The following is a 21,857-nucleotide window of genomic DNA, read 5'->3' as shown; positions in this document are numbered from 1 at the left end:
GGAACCAACGGCCGGCGGCTCGGAACCCCCCGGAACCAACGGCCGGAGCCTCGGAACCCCCCCGGAACCAACGGCCGGCGGCTCGGAACCCCCCGGAACCAACGGCCGGGGCCTCGGAACCCCCCGGAACCAACGGCCGGGGCCTCGGAACCCCCCGGAACCAACGGCCGGCGGCTCGGAACCCCCGGAACCAACGGCCGGCGGCTCGGAACCCCCCGGAACCAACGGCCGGAGCCTCGGAACCCCCCGGAACCAACGGCCGGCGGCTCGGAACCCCCCGGAACCAACGGCCGGCGGCTCGGAACCCCCCGGAACCAACGGCCGGCGGCTCGGAACCCCCGGAACCAACGGCCGGCGGCTCGGAACCCCCCGGAACCAACGGCCGGCGGCGCCGTCCCCCTAGCGGAGGCGTTGTGAGGGAGATCGGCCGAGCGGCATGTCGGAGGACGGGCGCTACTACAACGGTAAGGGCGAGAGGCGGGCCCGGGCCTGGGCCTGTCCCTCCAGGCTCGGTAGGCCGCGGTGGGGGTTGCGGAGGCTCCCCTCCCACTCTCTATCCGTTTCCTCTCTGGGGGATACAAGTCGTCATTGCTTCCTCCGTCTTCAGTCGCGCTGTGCCGTCTCTCTGGGCTCAGGCCTGCGTGAACAGAAAGAAATTTCTAAAAGGGGAGATGAGAATTAGGCCATTCGGTCCGTCCTGGCTGATTTAATATCCCACTCGAGACTGTAACTTCTGATTAGCCAACAAATTGTTAACATGTGCTTTAAATATACCTGATGACCATCTGATTCACCACGCTCGGGATATTCCTCATCTCTGTTCTAAATGGACGTCCCTCTATTCTGAACCTGTGTCCTCTGGTCCCAGACTCCCCCACTACAGGAAACATCCTCTCCACATCCACTCTATCAGTGTCCTCTGGTCCTAGACTCCCCCACTATAGGAAACATCCTCTCCACATCCACTCTATCTGTGTCCTCTGGTCCTAGACTCCCCCACTATAGGAAACATCCTCTCCACATCCACTCTATCTGTGTCCTCTGGTCCTAGACTCCCCCACTACAGGAAACATCCTCTCCACATCCACTCTATCTGTGTCCTCTGGTCCTAGACTCCCCCACTACAGGAAACATCCTCTCCACATCCATTCTACCTTTGTCCTCTGGTCCTAGACTCCCCCACTATAGGAAACATCCTCTCCACATCCACTCTATCTGTGTCCTCTGGTCCTAGACTCCCCCACTATAGGAAACATCCTCTCCACATCCACTCTATTTGTGTCCTCTGGTCCTAGACTCCCCCACTATAGGAAACATCCTCTCCACATCCACTCTATCTGTGTCCTCTGGTCCTACACTCCCCCACTATAGGAAACATCCTCTCCACATCCACTCTATCTGTGTCCTCTGGTCCTACACTCCCCCACTATAGGAAACATCCTCTCCACATCCATTCTACCTTTGTCCTCTGGTCCTAGACTCCCCCACTATAGGAAACATCCTCTCCACATCCACTCTATCTGTGTCCTCTGGTCCTAGACTCCCCCACTATAGGAAACATCCTCTCCACATCCACTCTATCTGTGACCTCTGGTCCTAGACTCCCCCACTATAGGAAACATCCTCTCCACATCCACTCTATCTGTGTCCTCTGGTCCTAGACTCCCCCACTATAGGAAACATCCTCTCCACATCCTCTCTATCTGTGTCCTCTGGTCCTAGACTCCCCCACTATAGGAAACATCCTCTCCACATCCACTCTATCTGTGTCCTCTGGTCCTAGACTCCCCCCACTATAGGAAACATCCTCTCCACATCCACTCTATATGTGTCCTCTGGTCCTAGACTCCCCCCACTATAGGAAAGCTTCTGAATTTCTTTCACTGACTTAAACTTGTACCAGTGCTGTCCAAGTTAATGCACTCCGATCAAACTTGCTGTGGCTTTGCCTTAAGGGGTTGTGGGTTGCGACCGGCTCTATCCTGTTGGTGCACCCCACCCATTAACATTAGAATCTGTGGTACCACAGCAGAAACACAAATCTACTGCCCACAATGTTGTGCTGGCCATGTAACTGTTAGAATTTCCCTACCGCATAGCCCCCCAGTTTTCTAAGCTCCATGCACCTACCTAAGATTCTCTTAAAAGACCCTACCGTAGCCGCCTCCACCACTGTTGCTGGCAGTGCATTCCATGCACCTGCAACTCTGTGAAAAACTTACTCCTGACATCCCCTTTGTACCTACTTCCAAGCACCTTAAAACTATGCCTGTTTATGTTAGCCATTTAAGCCCTGGGAAAAAGCCCCTGACTAATCACATGATCAATGCCTCATCATCTTGTACACCTTTATCAGGTCACCTCTCATCCTCCGTCGCTCCAAGGAGAAAAGGCCAAGTTCACTCAACCTGTTCTCATAAGGTACACATCCAGGCAGCATCCTTGTAAATCTCCTCTGCGCTCTCTCTATAATATCTACATCTTTCCTGTGGTGACCAGAACTCCAAGTGGGGTCTGACCAAGGTCTTGTGTATCTGTAACATTACCTCTCGACTCTTGAACTCAATCCCATGGTTGATGATTGCTAACACGCCTTCTTAATGACACTGTCAACCTGCGTAGCAGCTTTGTGTGTTCTATGGACACAGACTCCAAGATCTTGCTGATTCCCCCACATTGCCGAGGGTCCTAGCATTAATATTCTGCCTTCAAATTTGACCTACCAAAATGAACTACTTCACACTTATCTGGGTCTCAGCTTCATCCCACCCCCTCCGGTCTTCTCCTATCATTTCGCATTTCCCCCTCCCCCTCCTACTTTCAAATCTCTTACTATCTTTCCTTTCAGTTAGTCCTGACGAAGGGTCTCGGCCCGAAACGTCGACAGCGCTTCTCCCTATAGATGCTGCCCGGCCTGCTGTGTTCCACCAGCATTTTGTGTGTGTTGCTTGAATTTCCAGCATCTGCAGATTTCCTCGTGTTTGTCTCTGTTGAAATGAAAGGCCACGTTTGGTTCTGGGTGAGGGAAAGCATCTGTGTTATCAAATTGTTCTCCTGCAACCGGAACCCGATGAGATCTGGCTGAAATTTAGATCAGTTAGCCCACCCGCAGTTACTTTACAGCCTTTGTCTTCTGCTGACGTCCCTGGGTGTTGCCCAAGAGCACGAGAGAAGTGTGGTTACCGGTGATGCAGGTTTGGTGTCCTGTTGTTCAGCTTGAGGCTGACAGCTGAAAACTGGGATTGTGTAGTCAGGATTTGGAGATCCATGGCCTAAGAAAAGGTTGGGGGGGGGGGTTGGAGTAGGAAGGGTGGGGGCAAGAGGTCAGAGGGGTGGAGGGCTGTAGAATGGCCATGGGTGTGACTGAAAACAAGGTCTGGAGAATCTATAGTTCCCAAAATCAGCTCCAGCTGTTTATCTGGCTCCGAGCTATCATTGGTCCATGTGTGTATGCTATGCCTGCCCTCCTGTGGGTGTGCTCGCTGTGAACACATTTCACTGTGCCTCGATGTAGGCAAATCTTTATCCATTTTATTACTAACTGGACTATAAAGCAAAGAGGATAAAATGATGCCAGCCTTAGATTTATTGAGTTTACTTTTACTAGAAAGACCAGTAATTTGCTGGCCCTTGAATGTTGAGGAATAAAATTCTACTTCTACCAATGGTGGGGGGGAAGGGGGGTTTAGATACAAGAGCAATGAAATTGTACTATAGGTTTCTGGTGACACAGTGCTCAGGCCGTGCTACTTTATGTTGGGCCCAATCCTCAAAAGAAATGCTTGCCTTGGAATCGCTTGGTAGATGGGGCTCGTCTGCCACAGTTGGCAGCTCATCTAGGAGAAGGAAAACCCTGATCTCAAACCCCCGCTGCCTTGTGGCCATACCCACACTTTGGGAGGGCTTCGGGAGTAAACCCTGAGGGAAAATCCGGAGCTGGAGACCCTTGGGCTGTCCGACATTGACTTCAACACTGACCGGCAACTCGTGTGACGGCGCTGGTGCTGAACTGTACACGGTCTCTGCTGTTCCTTTGGATTATCAGCTGCATGGAGAGTGGGAGGCTGCTGCACAGGCCACAGCGCTCTCTGTGTTGTAGGCCCTGGCTTCCAATACCCCGTTAACAGCTGGGGGGCAACTTCCATGGTCGATTCGATGAGGGCTTTGAGAGTAGGTCTCGTGGTTGTGGGCCGAAGGGCCTGTGTAGATTTCTACGTTCTATTCTGTTAGAAGGAGGGAATTGGTTCAGCTGGATTGATACCTGCTTGGCCTTTACAATAATTAAAAAAGAGCACGGTTATTTCATTGCACATGCAGTGTTTTGAAGGGGTTATCAATGTTCAGGATCCAGAAATTGATTCCTCAAGCTGAAGATTGTCGAAGAGGTTTGTAGTCTCAAAGTAGGTGGGGCAACAATTTCTGATGTACGGGAAGTATCTTTAACTGGAGGATTATAAACCTTTGCAATGTCCACCCCAGTGACTGATAGGGGTACAGGCTTTTCAGTCGCCGTTTTAATGTTTTCATTCCAAGGCCGTGCTTTAAACAAGGTTATAGCTCTAACGTCTGGAGTGGATTTGCCTTGAATGCTGTTTGAGTTCAGCTTTACCAAAGGTCGTAATGCAATGTTTAATCAGGTACTCCCTTCCTCATAGCGCAGTGGCAGTTTATTTTTGGAATTCGTCTCTTGGGTCAATGTCTGGAGATGTTGGCAGAGTTCAAGCTGAGAGGTTTTCTGTAAGTTTGTGGTGCTGTCACACAGGGGTACACTTGATGCTTGAGTACGCACTGGCCACATGGATTTGCCCTGCTTCTTGTGGATGGGGAGGCATTTCATCTCGTAAGGGAACGAGGAGACTTGCAGGAGGAAGATAAATTGGCCGGTCGAGCGACGAACCCTCAGCAAGAGGAAGAAATTATTTATTTAGTGATACAGTGTGGAACGGGTCCTTCTGGCTGCAGCCAGCAACCCACCTATTTAACACGAGCCTACCTCAGGGTAGTTTATAACTGGGACCGTGAGAGGGAAGTGGAGCACCCGGAGGAAATCTTTGTGTTCGCAGGGTACGAGCTCCTTACAGAGGGTTGAACTCCGACGCTCCGAGCTGCAGTAGTGTTATGCGAACGGCTGTGCCAAGTCGGGAGCAAACTCGTCCTTGTTGAGGGGTCAAGTTCATGGGCCTCGGCATCCTGCAAGAGCAATCCTAGGCCCAACACATTGATGCAACGGCCGAGGCAGTGACTCTCCTTCGTTCAGAGTCTGAGGAGATCACCGAAGATGTACAGATTTCTCTCGACCATTCTGCCTGGTTGCACCACAACCCGTATGGAAACAAGGGGATTGCAGAAGTTAGGAGACTCAGCCTGCCCCATCCTCCCGCACCATCGAAGGTTTCCGTCACCATCGCAGACATCTTGTTAGTGCCGTCGGGGAGCAGGTAACACGGTCAGGAGCAGCTGCTTCCCTCCATGGATTTCGTCAATAGACACCATTTCGTTATTTCTTTTTGCACTGTTTATTTTTTGTAATTCAGTAATTTTCTATTTTGCACTGTCCTGCCTCAGCAACAAGAGTTTCAAAAGTCATCTGAGTCACTACTAATGAATATGATTCTGATTAGGGCCATTAACATTGTAGTGATGAGAACGATTTGTCTAGAAGTGCAGAGTTCCAGAGGGAAAGCCTTCACTTCTACAGGTAGGGTGTTGTGTTGGAGGCCTGTGACTAGTGGGGTGTGATAGAGTGGATGTGACTAATGAGATCAGTTTTGGGTCTGATGGTCATCCATATCAACAATCAGTAGCAGACACGTGTCCTTTTACCTGCCTGCTACAAATTAGAGAGAGGAGACTGATTTGGTCTCACGAGGACAGTGACCAGGATCCAGCTCTTTTGGGGTCTGTATGGCATTCGTCAGACCATAGTTGGAGAACTGTGATTAATTCTGCGCCTCAAATTTAAGGAAAGGATGTGCTGCTGTTGGAGAGGGTCCAGAGGAGGTTCACAAACATCGTTTGGGGAATGAAAGAGTTCACGTATGATGAGTCACACACACACGATGCTGCAGGAACTCAGCAGGCCAGGCAGCATCTATGGAAAATAGTGCAGTCGACGTTTCAGGACTGGGAAGGAAGGGGCGAAGTCAGAAACAGGAAGTGACAGGTGAAACCAGGGGTGGGCAAGGGGATAAAGGGGAATCTGATGGGAGAAGGTAGAAGACTGTGCAAGAGAGGGAAGGGGGAGGTGATGGGCAGGCAAGATGTTAAGGTGAGAGGGGGAAACGGGAATGGTGAAGCCATTATTGAAAGTTTCAGAAATTGATGTTCATGCCGTTAGGTTGGAGGCTGCCGAACCTGAGTGAGACCTCCTCGTGGCAGTAGAAGGGGTCATGGACTGACATATGGGAATGCAAATGGAAAGTAGAATTGAAATAGATGCCTTCTGGGAGATCCCGGTTTATCCCAGCACAGAGCGTAGGTGCTGGGGGAGGTGGAAATGGAATCAGTCCGGGAGATCCCGGTTTATCCGGTGCACAGAGCGTAGGTGCTGGGGGAGGTGGAAATGGAATCAGTCCGGGAGATCCCGGTTTATCCGGTGCACAGAGCGTAGGTGCTGGGGGAGGTGGAAATGGAATCACTCCGGGAGATCCCGGTTTATCCGGTGTACAGAGCGTAGGTGCTGGGGGAGGTGGTCTCCCAATGTATATCGGGTCTCAATGATAAATAGGAGGCTACTTCGGGAGCACTGGATTAAGTAGAACATGAAGAGTGTTTGCCTCTGGGCCTGTGCTCGCTGGAAATCAAAAGAATGAGTTCAGATCTCATTGAAACATGTTTAATATTTAAAGGCCTTGATAGAGTGGATGTGAAGAGGATGTTTCCTATAGTGGGGGAGTCTAGGACCAGAGGACACAGATAGAGTGGATCTGGACAGGTTGTTTCCTATAGTGGGGGAGTCTAGGACCAGAGGACACAGATAGAGTGGATGTGGAGAGGATGTTTCCTATAGTGGGGGAGTCTAGGACCAGAGGACACAGATAGAGTGGATGTGGAGAGGATGTTTCCTATAGTGGGGGAGTCTAGGACCATTGGACACAGATAGAGTGGATGTGGAGAGGATGTTTCCTATAGTGGGGGAGTCTAGGACCAGAGGACACAGATAGTGTGGATGTGGAGAGGATGTTTCCTATAGTGGGGGAGTCTAGGACCAGAGAACACAGACAGTGTGGATGTGAAGAGGATGTTTCCTATAGTGGGGGAGTCTAGGACCAGAGGACACAGACAGAGTGGATGTGGAGAGGATGTTTCCTATAGTGGGGGAGTCTAGGACCAGAGGACACAGATAGAGTGGATGTGGAGAGGATGTTTCCTATAGTGGGAGAGTCTAGGACCAGAGGACACAGATAGAGTGGATGTGGAGAGGATGTTTCCTATAGTGGGGGAGTCTAGGACCAGAGGACACAGATAGAGTGGATGTGGAGAGGATGTTTCCTATTGGGGGGCATCTGAGACCACTTTAGAATAGAGGGAAGTCCATTTAGAATGGAGATGCGGCGGAATTTCTTCAGCCAGAGAGTGGTGAATCTGGAATTCTTTGCCATGGCTAGGTCATTGGGTACATTTAAGTAGAGGTTGCTAGATTCTTGATTGCTAAGGGCGTCAAAGGTTATGGGGAGAAGGCAGGAGAACGGCTTTGAGAGCGATAGTAAATCAGCCATGATGGAATTATGAAGCAGACTGAATGGCTCGATTCTGTGTTTCTGAACTTACTCAGCCTTGCAGTGATCTCGTCTCCTTTTTGAATTGAAAGAAATGACAGTTTAATATTTTCCATTATCCTGTGCTGACTGTTAACTTTTCCTTACAGAGCATGATGACCGCGTTGGGAATTTTACGGGGCATAAGAAGAAAGGACGCGGTCCATTCCGGGGTAAGATGTACAGTGACACAAATCACCGACCGAGGAACCGAGGTGGTGGAGGACCCAACCCTCGAACGCGGTTCGAGGACGACGATGGTGACGTGGCTATGAATGACTACGAGTCTGTGAGACCACGCTAGTAAGTAGCCCTTTTGCAGATGCAGCGTGGTTAAGAATCCCTGCATTCAGACAGTGGTGACACTCTGTGCTGCAGATGTTGAGACCTGGTGCAGGGAAGCACATCTGTGGATGGAAATGGCGTATTTCGGGTCAAGGCCCTTCATCTGGACTTGACCCAGGAACTGACCATAGAACCATAATTATAGAGAAGTAAAGCACAGAAATAGGCCATTTGGCCCATCTAGACCATGCTGAAACCTCCTACTTTCGTCAACATGCATTTGGACCGCAGCCCACAAGTGCTGCGGTCCAATTTCAATGTTTAAGAGTAATTTGGATAGGTACGTGGGCGGGAGGGGTGTGGTTTGGGTGCAGGTCGATTGGAGTAGGCAGTTTAAATGGCTTGGCACAGACTAGATGGGCCAAGGGGCCTGTTTCTATCAATGACTCTGACTCCATAATAAAAAGAACAGAATGTTTATTTTGTATGGTTTCATGAGACCTGTTTTTTAACATGAGCTAAATGCCTGAGTGAAATTATAGTGATGTACCTAAATGCAGTTGACTTTAGCCCTCTTATTGGGAATTCCAAACATGGCACATTCCTCATTTAAAAACAGATTTGGCTAGTTGGTATTAAACTAGCGGGAGTCACTCGTGTCGCGTGGGTGGCATGGTGGAGATACGTCTCTACCAAAGGAGGTGTGAGGCACTCTTTCCCTCCGCTGGCCTGCGGGTCACCCTCGGGCAAGGTGTAGCTCCTGCTTAGCCCCCGATCAGGGTGAGGTGAACCCGTGGGAGCAGGTGGTGGACGGTCGTACGAGCAGCCGGTGCAGATCACAAGTCCTGGTTATGCGACCACTGACGCCAGGCAGACAATCTCTGACGAGTATTGATAACGGCTGGGGTCACCCGTCTTGTAAAGACACTGTCCGGAAGAAGACAATGGCAAACCACTTCACCTTCATGGATCTTGATCGTAAGACATGGCACATAATGATGAAACACGGTAAATCCAAGAAAATCTTCCGAGTTTCGCAAACTTTTCCCAGCTGCATCCAATTCCATCTGCACGGCAACGAGGGGTACGTGCGTGGGAGCATTTCGGTTATTGTGCAGCAGCGCAGCTTGGAGAGAAGTATGGCTGTTTGAGATGCATGCCATTCCATCAAAACAAATTGGCTGTAGTCTTTGACAATCTTGGTTCTAGTTTTCTGTGTTATATCAAAACAAGACGGCAATAATTTTTTTCTCTGTAATGGTCTCATTTTGAATTTGCATTTTCGTTCTGCATCTGTCATAGTTGTGACGTGTGCTCCCTAGTTTATTTTACACTCCCCTATCCTGGGGAAAGGCTGCGCCCCTCCCAGTTTTCCAAACGTCATATGTATGTTGCCTCTTGGTCTCCTTTGCTTTGGGGAAAACAGTCCAGCCTTTCCAGTTTTGTAACTCAAGCTCTTTGCTCTTCAGTCTTGGCAACAGTAATTTCTGCATCCCCTCCAGGTTTGCCAAAGCTGAGCACAATATTACCATGTGTTCTTATCTCTTGCCAGTCAGCAACTGGTTATCTTCACCCAGAGCACGGTCCTGTCACGATCACCAGAACTTAATTAGCTGAGGCCCTCCGTTGGTCAGGGATGTTGCCTACGAGATGGGCAATCCTGGGCAGTACAACGGAGAGCAGCAGACCCCCCCTCTCCACGCAGAGGAACGGCAGAGACCCATGCAGTTTGGCACCAGGAGTGGCCAGTCAGTGTTGAACTCAGCGTAGGAACTCCAGCTCCGGAGTTTTCCCTCGGGCTTTCCTCCGGAAGCCTTTCCCGTGAGTGGGTTTAGCCACAAGACGGCGGGGTTTGAGGTCAGAGGTTTTCTTCTGGATGAGCTGCCAACCACGGCTGACGAGCCCCGTCTGCCCGAAGCGGCTGGTTTTAAGGCGCCAGTAACCCGCCTTTGCCCCTTCTCCTGTCAGAAGAAACGGTTCTGCCAGGCTTCGTGTCCAAGCCAGGAGCTGGACTGGGGATCAGAGGCTGTTTGAGACGCACGCCATTTAATGGGTAGTGGGAGCTCGTCCCCAATACCACCCCTGGCTATGACAACCTCACGAATGGTTGAGTTAGGGTTGGCAGTGCTCATCACCAATCCAGTAATAAATTTCTTAGTGTCCATGAGGCTTCTTAACAATATTGCATAGGTTCAGTAAATCTCAGTGGTGGGGTTTAGTCCTCATGTTCAACTGCTGTCGGGGGTGAACGTCCAAGCTCAGTTCTATAACTGTGGACTCTCTACCACAATACAGACCAATACACATTCGAGATGGTGCCTTAGAGAACTATAGTGCAGATGCAGGTCCTTCGGCCCAGCAAGATCGTGCCTTCCTTGGTGCCCACCCAACCAACTTCCGGCCTCCAGCCCATATCCCTGTTCCTCCACATGCTTCTTAAAGGAAACTGTTGTACCTGCCTTGACCAAGAGCAACAGTTCCATGCACTCATCACAGTCTACATAAAGAAGTTGCCCTTGGTGACCCTTTAAAATCTTTCCCCCATCACCTGAAATCTATGCCCCCTAGTATTGGGGAAAATGCTGTTATTTATGCCTCTTATAATTTTAAACATGTCGACATGTATTCCTGTGTTACAAGGAATAAAGGTCTAGCCAAACGTGCCTAACTGCAAATAGAAAACTGGCATATTTAATCCTTGCAGGGAGAAATTAGTGGAGCACTAAGGAAGCCATTTATCTCTGAGAGTCCTGGTGCAGAGTTTGAATCTGAAACACTGGCATTTCCTTTCCTCACTAACAGGCTGCCTTACCTGCTGAGTTCAATCCTTTAAGCTTCCACTGTTTGTAACGGAGTAGGAATCACAGTCATAAAACCATAAGAGGCAGGAGTAGCATTAGTCTTCTTGGCCCATTCCCCTCAACCCCCGGTCCACCGGTTGAGATTCTCCAATTGGAGAACGGCCAATTTTGATGGTATCAGAAATGATCTGGCAAGTGTGGATTGGGACAGGCTGTTCCCTGTGGGAGGCCTTCAAAAGTGAAACTTTGAGAGTACCAAGCTTCTCTGCGGCTGCCTGGAGATAATGAGTGTAGGGAACCTTGATTTTCAAGCGATATTGAGGCCCTGGTTAAGAGAAAATAGGAAGTGCAAAGCGACTATAGGCAAGTAGAAACAAATGAGGTGCTGAAGAAGTACCAGAGATGTGAGAAAATGCTTAAGAAAGAAATCAGGAACGTTAAAGGAAGGCATGAAGTTGCTCAGGCATACAAGGTGAAGGACAATCCTAAGTATTTCTGTATTTATATTACAAGCAAAAGGATTGCAAGGGGCAAAATGAATCATCTGGAAGACCAGGATGGTAATCCATTTGTGGAGCTGAAACGGGGGGAGAGATCTAAAATGCATTTTGTATCAGCAGACAGATAGAGAGTCTATAGAAGTGAGGAGAAGCAGCATCAACCTTGTGGACTCTGTACGGATTACAGAGGATGTGAATGCTACCCTGAGGCAAATCAGGGTGGATAAACCCCCAGGGTTTAATGGGGTGTTTCCCTTGGCCCTACAGGAGGCAAGTGCAGAAACTGTGGGGCCCTAGCAGAGACAATTAAAGCATTCTTAGCAACGGTTGAGGTACCAGAGGATCAGAAGATAGCCAAGGTTGTTCCACTGTTCACAAAACACTCTAAGCAGAAACCAGTTAATTATAGGCTGATGAGTCTGACATCAGTTGTTGGAAGGGTCCTTTACCGATCTCTCGGTCTCCATCTCTGGAGACAGACTGTCCACGGACATCGTCTACAAACTCACTGACTCTCATAACTACCTCAACTATACCTTTTCCCACCCTGCCACATGCAAAAATGCTATTCCCTATTCCCAGTTCCTCCATCTCCGCCGCATCTGCTCCCAGGATGAGGCTTTCCGTTCCAGGACTTCTCAAATGTCCTGTTTCTTTAAGGATCGTGGTTTCCCTTCTGCCGTCGTCAATGATGCCCTCACCCGCATCTCCATTTCCTGCACTTTGGCCCTCACACCATCCTCCCTTCACCACAACAGGGACAGAGTTCCCCTTGTCCTCACCTACCACCCCACCACCCCACTGGCATTTACCAGTCTTCTCCTTCCCACCCTCCCCCCTACCTTCTTTATAGGGCTCCTGCCCCCTCCCTCTTCAGTCCTGACGAAGAGTCTCGGCCCAAAACGTTGACTGCTGGTTTCCACGGATGCTGCCCAACCTGCTGAGTTCCCCCAGTGTGATGTGCGTGTTGCTTTGACCCCAGCACCTGCAAAGTATTTTGTGTAGTTGTTGGAAGGGGCTGGATAGACAACCTGGATTCGTGCATGGTGGGTCATATCCAACCAATCTTCTGGAGGAAATTATCAGTAAAGTTGGTGAAAACGAGGCAGTGGATTTTACTAAGGTATTTGACAAGGTCCTACATGAGAGGCTGGTCAAGATGGTTCAATCACTCAGCATTCAGGATGAGGGAGTAAATTGGATTAGCGTTAGGCTTTGGCTTCAAGGGAGAAGCCAGAGAGTGATAGTGGAGGGTTGTCTCTCTGACTAGTGGAGTGCCACAGGGATCAGTGCCGGGTCTGTTGTTGTTTGTCATTTATATCAACGATCTAGATGATAATGTGGTCAACTGAATCAGCAAATTTGCAGATGACACCCAGACTGGGGCTGTAGTGGACAGCGAGGAAGGCTATCATTGGGATCTGTGACAGCTGGAAAAAATTGGCTGAAAAGTGGCAGATGGAATATAATGGAGACAAGTGTGGGATAGGGCTCTGAGGAGTGTGGTAGAACAAAGGGATCTGGGAATACAGGTCCATAATTCATTGGAAGTGGTGTCACAGGTAGATAGGGTCGTAAAGAAAGCTTTTGGCACATTGGCCTTCATAAATCAAAAGTATTGAGGGCAGGAGATGGGACGTTATGTTGAAGTTGTATAAGACATTGGTGAGGCCTAATTTGGAGTATTGTGTGCAGTTTTGGTCACCTACCTACTGGAAAGACGCAAACAGTACGGAGGAAATGTACAGGGATGTTGTCGAGTGTGGAGGACCTGAGTTAGAAGGAAAGATTGAATAGGTTAGGACTGTATTCTTTAGAATGTAGAAGATTCAGAGGAGATTTGATAAAGATTTGCAGAATTATGAAGGATATAGAGTAAATGGAAGCATTTTCCACTGAGGTTGGATGGGACTATAACCAGAGGTCATGGGTTAAGGGTGAAAGGTGAGAGGTATAAGGGGAACATGGGACATTTCTTCACTCAGAGGGTTGTGAGTGTTGAATGAGCTTAATTTCAACTTTTAAGAGAAGTATCTTAACTCAACCTCCCCCCACTGAATGTGTTCTACCTGTGAAGCCTGTTCTGCTGACTAGATTTTCCATACAATGTCTTTAAGATGACTTCCCCTCTCATTAAGGCCAAAGACAGGAGCACAATTAGGCCATTTGGCCCATTGAGCTGCTCCACCATTCCATCATGGCTGATTGATTAACCCTGTCAACCCCATTCTCCTGCCTTTTCCCTATAATCTTTGACTCCCTGACTAATCGAGAATCTGTCAACCTCAGCTTTAAATGTACCCTGTAACTTGGCCTCCACTGCCGCCTGTGGCAATGAATTCGCAGATTCACCACCCTCTGGTTTTCCATCCACCCATAGTTAATCGGGCTCTCATCTGCACTCTCCATCTCCTCTCTGTTCTCCACTCTCTCCTCCCGCCTGGAATGAAACAGGTTTTACCTCTGTTCGGAATGTAATTTGTTCAGTGTGTTTATTATTGTCCAATGTACAGTGTAGAACGAGGTAAAACTAATTGAAGTTCAAGTTTAATTGTCATGAACACAGCCAGATGAAAGTGTTTCTCTAGGGCCTAGTACCAACAGTCACACATAGCACAAGGCATGTTTAGCACAAAAATGGTAGTAGCAAGCATGCAGTCACACAAGAATGTATAATGTAGCCCAAGCCCCTGAGTGACTTGTCCGTAAATTGCATGGCTGTTAATAGCAAGAACAAGCGGTCTGCAGACAAATGTATGCACACAGGCATGTAACGCAGACTGTCATCCCACCGATTGAGCACTGGAGGGCAGCACCAATGGGAGGCCCAGCATGGACACGGCCTCCAGTGGCTCCTCTCCTGGACTGCGGCAATAGGCAAGCCACTCCTGGCTACATCCGAGGCCACGTAACTTCCCTGCCGTCTGTCTCCCCAGTAAACAAGGGAAACAGACTTGTGGCATTTTACGTTTCCAATGTTCGACAGGGTCTTGCGATCGCAAAAGAAATGTCCACGACAGTCACTCGCAGTAATAACAGAAGGCAGAATACAGACAACAACACACGCAAAATGCTGGTGGAACACAGCAGGCCAGGCAGCATCAATAGGGAGAAGCACTGTCGACGTTTCGGGCCGAGACCCTTCGTCAGGACTAAGCCTCCTCGGCCCGAAACGGCGACAGCGCTTCTCCCTATAGATGCTGCCTGGCCTGCTGTGTTCCACCAGCATTTTGTGTGTGTTGTTGTTTGAATTTCCAGCATCTGCTGATTTCCTTGTGTTTGCTCTTTAAATTCTACTGCGAGGCAGAATATAGCTTTCTTTACAACCCTATCTACCTGTGCACAGTAGGTAGGCATTAGGATGCAAGGTCATAGTGAGGTCCATAAGAATTAGGAATTAGGCCGTTCTAGTTCTTAGTTCCTCCAGCAGCTTGTGTGTTGAACTTTCATTATATCGGTTGCTTTAATGCAAATACATTTATTATCAAAATATGTATACAGAATACAACAGGCAGCCAGGAAACGAAGAAATCCCAGGGAACCCCTTCAAGAAAACATCAAACACCCATTGCACGAAAAAGGAACAAATTGCATGGATGGCTGTCGGCAAACGAACGTGGAATATCGAAGCTCAAGCCAGGAGTCCAGATGTATTCAGTTAGTTTAGTTCAGGCCACAGGGCCTTTCTCGCCGATCAATCCTTGCAGCATGGAGCCCAAGGCTCCTGCACTGCTGGTGGAAAGTCGTCGTCGTCGACTGCTGAGGCAGCAGAGTGTAGTCAGGGTCCGTGGAGAGGACTCTGATGTGGTTTCTCGCAGTCATGGGGGGAGCAGACTAAGCTGTGATGCCCGTTGAAATGAGGAATTCTGAGGAAATGGAGGTGCTGGTGAACGTTCTGGAGTCTACGTTTGGGCCAGGAAAGGCTGCTGTTCACCGCTGGAAACTCATCATTCTGACATCGTCATCATTTGCTGAGTTATAAAACGTGAGCGATCGCTGTCTTTGACCACAATTGTTTTCGGCAAATTTTTCTACAGAAGTGGTTAGCCATTGCTGCCTTCTGGGCAGAGTCTTTACAAGACGGGTGACCCCAGCCATTATCAATTCTCTTCAGAGATTGTCTGCCTGGTGTTAGTGGTCACATAACCAGGACTTGTCCACCACCTGCACCAATTTCTTCATGTCACCCTGATCGGGGGCTAAGCAGGAGCTACACCTTACCCAAGGGTGACCCACAGGCCAGCGGAGGGAAGGAGCACCTTACATCTTGGGTAGAGATGTATCCCCACCCCGCCACATCGAAGCTAGCATCTCTTAATTCTAGTTGAGGGAAGCACGAGAGTGTAGCAGTATGCTATTACAGTCAGGGTTCAATTCCTGCCACTGTCTTTAAGGAGTATATACGTTTTTCCTGTGACCACTTTGGTTTTCTGCAGGTGCTCCAGTTTTCTTTCACAATCCAAAGTGTCATTGGAGAGAGTCCAGAGGAAGTTCACGATGATTCAGTAATAAAGGGGTTAAGATATGAGGAGCGTTTGGCAGCTTTGGGCCTGTACTCACTGAAATTTAGAAGGTCTCATTCAAACCTACCGAATGTTGAAGGGTTTAATTAGGGTGGATGTGGAGAGGATATGTCCTATGGTGGGGCTATCTCAAAATTGAGGGGTGACCCTTTTGGAACAAAGGTAAGGAGGAATAGTTTTAGCCAGAAAGTAGTGAGTGTGGAACAGACAGACGCAAATATCCATGCAGATATTTAAGGCAGAAGCTGATAGTTTCCTGATGGGTCAGAGCATTGAGGGATATGGCAAGAAGGTAGGTGTACAATGTTGAATGGGGCCCGGGGTCAGCCATGATGGAATGGTGGAGCAGACCCGATGGGCTGAATGGCCTATTTCTGCTCCTATACCTTATGATCAATCAGATACATGGGTGTGAAAGGGCTACACTGACTCATTGGGCCAGAAGTAGCTGTTACCACACTGTACACAGAGTAAATGTTCTTTTTAAACTAATCAATCTTCACTATTTCAGCACTGTTAATAGTAACAGGAGCCTGTGCACTGACTGCATCGATCCCCTCTCTTACTGACCAGCTCTCAAACAGTTTGTACATTTCTGGCAAGGTACTGGCTCAGTTTCTGGATGAAACATTTGACGTTGCACAAATTGGAAGTGGACAATCTATTTCTTACGATTGTTGTACAGGACGGAGACCCCCTTGTGTGGAAGTGCACTGCAGAGAAACCAGCTATTTATCTGAAATATTCTACACTTGTCTTTTATAAAAATGGCTCGTACAAACTCCTTCCACATTTGCTCTACAGCCCCATCAGTGTAACCTCTTACATTACTTCCTCCTAGCAATCGTGTTTCCCCTATTAGTGTTGTAGTTCCTCTTTCTGTTGTAGCAGTCTTAAAACATAAAACATAGAAAACCTACAGCACAATACAGGCCCTTCGGCCCACAAAGTTGTGCCGAACACGTCCCTACCTTAGAAATTACTTGGCTTACCTCTAGCCCTCTATTTTACTAAGCTCCATGTACCTATCTAAAAGCCTCTTAAAAGACCCTATTGTATCCACCTCCACCACCATTGCCGGCAGCCCATTCCACGCACTCACTACTCTCTGAGTAAATAACTTAACCCTGACATCTCCTCTGTACCTACTCCCCAGCACCTTAAACCTGTGTCCTCTTGTGGCAACCATTTCAGCCCTGGGAAAAAGCCTCTGACTATCCACACGATCAATGCCTCTCATCGTCTTGTACACCTCTATCAGGTCACCTCTCATCCTCCTTCATTCCAAGGAGAAAAGACCGAGTTCACTCAACCTATTTTCATAAGGCATGCTCCCAATCCAGGCAACATCCTTGTAAATCTCCTCTGCACCCTTTCTATGGTTTCCACATCCTTCCTGTAGTGAGGCGACCAGAAGTGAGCACAGTACTCCAAGTGAGGTCTGACCAGGGTCCAATATAGCTGTAATGTTACCTCTCGGCTCCTAAATTCAGTTCCACGATTGATGAAGGCCAATTCACCATATGCCTTCTTAACCACTTGAGTCAACCTGCGCAGCTGCTTTGAGCGTCCTATGGACTCGGACCCCAAGATCCCTCTGATCCTCCACACTGCCAAGAGTCTCACCATTAATACTATATCCTGCCATCACATTTGACCTACCAAAATGAACCACCTCACACTTATCTGGGTTGAACTCCATCTGCCACTTCTCACCCCAGTTTTGCATCCTATCAATGTCCCGCTGTAACCTCTGACAACCCTCCACACTATCCATGACACCTCCAACCTTTGTGTCATCAGCAAACTTACTAACCCATCCCTCCATTTCCTCATCCAGGTCATTTATAGAAATCATGAAGAGTAAGGGTCCCAGAACAGATCCCTGAGGTACTCCACTGGTGATTGATCTCCATGCAGAATATGACCCATCTACAACCACTTTTTGCCTTCTGTGGGCAAGCCAATTCTGGATCCACAAAGCAATGTCCCCTTGGATCTCGTGCCTCCTTACTTTCTCAATAAGCCTTGCATGGGGTACCTTATCAAATGCTTTGCTGAAACCCATATACACTACATCTACTGCTCTTCCTTCATCAATGTGTTTAAGTCACATCCTCAAAAAATTCATTCAGGCTCGTAAGGCACAACCTGCCTTTCATAAAGCCATGCTGACTGTTCCTAGTCATGTTATGCCTCTCCAAATGTTCATAAATCCTGCCTCTCAGGATCTTCTCCATCAACTTCCCAACCACTGAGGTAAGACTCACTGGTCTATAATTTCCTGGGCTATCTCTACTCCCTTCCTTGAATAAAGGAACAACATCCACAACCCTCCAATCCTCGGGAACCTCTCCCGTCCCCATTGATGATGCAAAGATCATCGCCAGAGGCTCAGCAATCTCCTCCCTCGCCTCCCATAGTAGCCTGGGGTACATCTCATCCGGTCCCTTATCCAACTCGATGCTTTCCAAAAACTCCAGAACATCCTCTTTCTTAATATTGACATACTCAAGCTTTTCAGTCTGCTGGAAGTCATCACTACAATCACTAAGATCCTTCTCCATAGTGAATACTGAAGTAAAGTATTCATTAAGTACCTCTGCTATTTCCTCTGGTTCCATACACACTTTCCCACGGTCACACTTGATAGGTCCTATTCTTTCACGTCTTATCCTCTTGCTCTTCACATACTTGTAGAATGCCTTGGGGTTTTCCTTAATTCTGCCCGCCAAGGCCTTCTCATGGCCCCTTCTGGCTCTCCTAATTTCCTTCTTAAGCTCCTTCCTGTTAGCCTTATAATCTTCTAGATCTCTAACATTACCTAGCTCTCTGAACCTTTTGTAAGCTTTTCTTTTCTTCTTGACTAGATTTACAACAGCCTTTGTACATCACGGTTCCTGTACCCTACCATAACTTCCCTGTCTCATTGGAACATACCTATACAGAACTCCACACAAATATCCCCTGAATATTTGCCACATTTCTTCTTTACTTTTCTCTGAGAACAACTGTTTCCAATTTAGGCCTTCAATTTCCTGCCTGATAGCCTCATAATTCTCCTTACTCCAATTAAATGCTTTTCTAGCTTGTCTGTTCCTATATCTTGCCAGTGCTATTGTAAAGGAGATAGAATTGTGATCACTATCTCCAAAATGTTCTCCCACTGAGAGATCTGCCACCTGACCAGGTTCATTTCCCAATACCAGATCAAGTACAGCCTTTCCTCTTATAGGCTTATCTACATACTGTGTCAAGAAACCTCCTTGAACACACCTAACAAACTCCACCCCATCTAAACCCCTCGCTCTAGGGAGATGCCAATTGATATTTCGGAAATTAAAGTCTCCCATCACGACAACTGTTATTATTACACCTTTCCAGGATCAGTTTCCCTATCTGCTCGTCGATATCCCTGTTACTATTAGGCGGCCTATAAAAAACACCCAGTAAAGTTATTGACCCCTTCCTGTTTCTGACCTCCACCCACAGAGACTCCACAGACAATCCTTCCATGGTGTCCTCCTTTTCTGCAGCCATGACACTATCTCTGATCAACAGTGCCACACCCCCACCTCTTTTGCCTCCTTCCCTGTCCTTTCTGAAACATCTAAAACCCGGCACTTGAAGTAACCAGTCCTGTCCCTGAACTATCCAAGTCTCTGTAATGGCCACCACTTCATATCTCCAAGTACTGATCCACGCTCTAAGCTCATCCGCTTTATTCACAACACTCCTTGCATTAAAATAAGCACATTTCAAGCCTTCGGTCAGAGCTCGTCCCTTCTCTATCACCTGCCTATCCTTCCTCTCGCACTGTCTACAAGCTTTTTCTGTTTGTGAGCCAACCTCCTCTTCCCCAGTCTCTTCAGTCCGTTTTCCACCTCCCAACAATTCTAGTTTAGACTCTCCCCAGTAGCCTTAGCAAACCTGCCCGCCAGGATATTGGTCCCCCTGGGATTCAAGTGCAACCCGTCCTTTTTGTACAGGTCACACCTGCCCCAAAAGAGGTCCCAATGATCCAGAAATCTGAATCCCTGCCCCCTGCTCCAATCTCTCAGCCACGCATTTATCCTCCACCTCATCCTGTTCCTATTCTCACTGTCACGTGGCACAGGCAGTAATCAGGAGATTAGTACCTTTGTGGTCCTGTTTCTCAACTTCCTTCCTAACTCCCTGTAGTCTTTTTTCAGGACATCTTCCCTTTTCCTACCTATGTCATTGGTACCAATATGTACCATGACCTCTGGCTGTTCTCCCTCCCACTGCAGGATATCTTGGACACGATCCAAAACATCCTGGACCCTGGCACCTGGGAGGCAAACTACCATCTGAGTTTCTTTCCTGCATCCACAGAATCGCTTGTCTGACCCCCTAACTATAGAGTCCCCTATCACTGCTGCCATCCTCTTCCTTTCCCTACCCTTCTGAGCCACAGGGCCGGACTCTGTGCCAGAGGCACGGTCACTGCAGCTTCCCCCAGGTAGGCTGTCCCCCCCAACAGTACACAAACAGGAGTATTTATTGTCAAGGGGGTACAGCCACAGGGGTACTGTCTAGTACCTGACTCTTTCCCTTACCCCTCCTGACTGTGACCCATTTGTCTGTCTCCCGTGGCCATGGTATGACCACCTGCCTGTAACTCCTCTCTATCACCTCCTCGTTCTCCCTGACTAGGCAAAGGACGTCGAGCCGCGTCTCCAGTTCCCTAACTCGGTCCCTCAGGAGCCGCAGCTCGACACACCGGGTGAAGTTATGGCCATCTGGGAGGCTGGAAGACTCCAGGACGTCCCACATCTGACACCGAGCACCGAAAACTGGCCTCACACATACTTCCTACCTCGCCTTGTCCCATTACCGCCTAAGCCCATTGAGCTAAAGCCCTACCACTCTGCTGCCTCTCACTCTGCCCCCCGCTGGATATGGCTGCCTTTTTAAACCTTTCGCGCTCTACTGGCTGACGTCACGCACCTGCGCAGTCTCGCCTCTCTTTAACCCGAGTAGTAAAAGAAACTCCCTTTGCTCCCAAAAATCAGCAGTTCACTCGCAGCCTTCTTGCGTCTGAATTAAAAGCATAGGAGCAAGTTAGGCCATTTGGCCCATCAAGTCTGCTCTGCCATTCCATCGTGGCTAATTTATTATCCCACCCAACTCGGTTCTCGTGCCTTCTCCCCGTAACCTTTGACTAATTGAGAGGCTACCAGCCTCCGTTTTGAATATTCTCAGTGACTCGGCCACCGCCGCTGTCTGGCGGTGAATTCTGCAGACTCACTGCCCTCTGGTTAAAGTTCTTCATGAACTTCCTTGTTACTGTGTTGGACAGGATCAAGCTCGACAAAAGTTAGTGCTGCATACGTAATACACAACAAATTAACATTTTAAAAGAGCTTTGGGTCCAGGGTTCTGAGATGTGGAATTTGCCCTCCCCCAGGTGATTCACTTTGTCTTTCTGCACAACACAGCAAACAAGAGAATTGTGAGGAGCGTGGTTTCCTGCAAACGGACGTGTAGACCTCGACCGTATTTAACGAGGCAATGTGGCTAGAATTCCAGACCACAGCGCACTGACGAAATTTCCTCCCCTACATTGCCATTCTGTTTCCGTGACGACGCCCAATCAGGTGATTGATAAGTATTTAAAGGCCAGGCCTTCGGAGGACCCACCTCAATTAACAACGCACTCATGTCTCCTCGTATGGGGACGAAACATTTATAAGTGAATTGCCAGGATTGGGGGACAACTCAGCCTAATTTACAGCACCACATTTGATTTGGGATTTTCCCACTGCTGTCTGTAAAAGTTAGTATGTTCTCCCCGTGACTGTGTGAGTTTCCTCCCACATTCCAAAGTACAGAAGCCTTTTACACAGGACTGTAGTAATTTTATGTATTGCACTGTACTGCTGGCACAAAAAAAAAACAAATTTCATGACATGTGTGAGTGATGATAAACCTGATTCTGATCTGGGTCTCTATTGTGGACTGAGAGTG

The 21,857-nt window shown here is 48.5% G+C and overlaps 1 protein-coding gene across 1 annotated transcript in view; it reads left to right on the top strand.

Annotated features, from left to right (window-relative positions):
- The first annotated feature begins 303 nt into the window (after positions 1 to 303).
- Positions 304 to 21,857, top strand: part of nxf1b (nuclear RNA export factor 1b) — a 93,614-nt gene continuing 72,060 nt past the window's right edge. The window contains exons 1-2 of the mRNA XM_073031561.1: positions 304 to 464; positions 7,868 to 8,060. Coding sequence (XP_072887662.1) covers positions 437 to 464; positions 7,868 to 8,060 — 221 coding nt within the window. The 5' untranslated portion in view covers positions 304 to 436. The remainder of the gene's footprint in view (positions 465 to 7,867; positions 8,061 to 21,857) is intronic.

This window comes from Hemitrygon akajei, chromosome 28 (genome assembly GCF_048418815.1).
Source record: "Hemitrygon akajei chromosome 28, sHemAka1.3, whole genome shotgun sequence".
Lineage (NCBI taxonomy): Eukaryota > Metazoa > Chordata > Chondrichthyes > Myliobatiformes > Dasyatidae > Hemitrygon > Hemitrygon akajei.
Note: the sequence above shows the minus strand (reverse complement) of the source record. Positions and strands in the feature narration are given on the sequence as shown.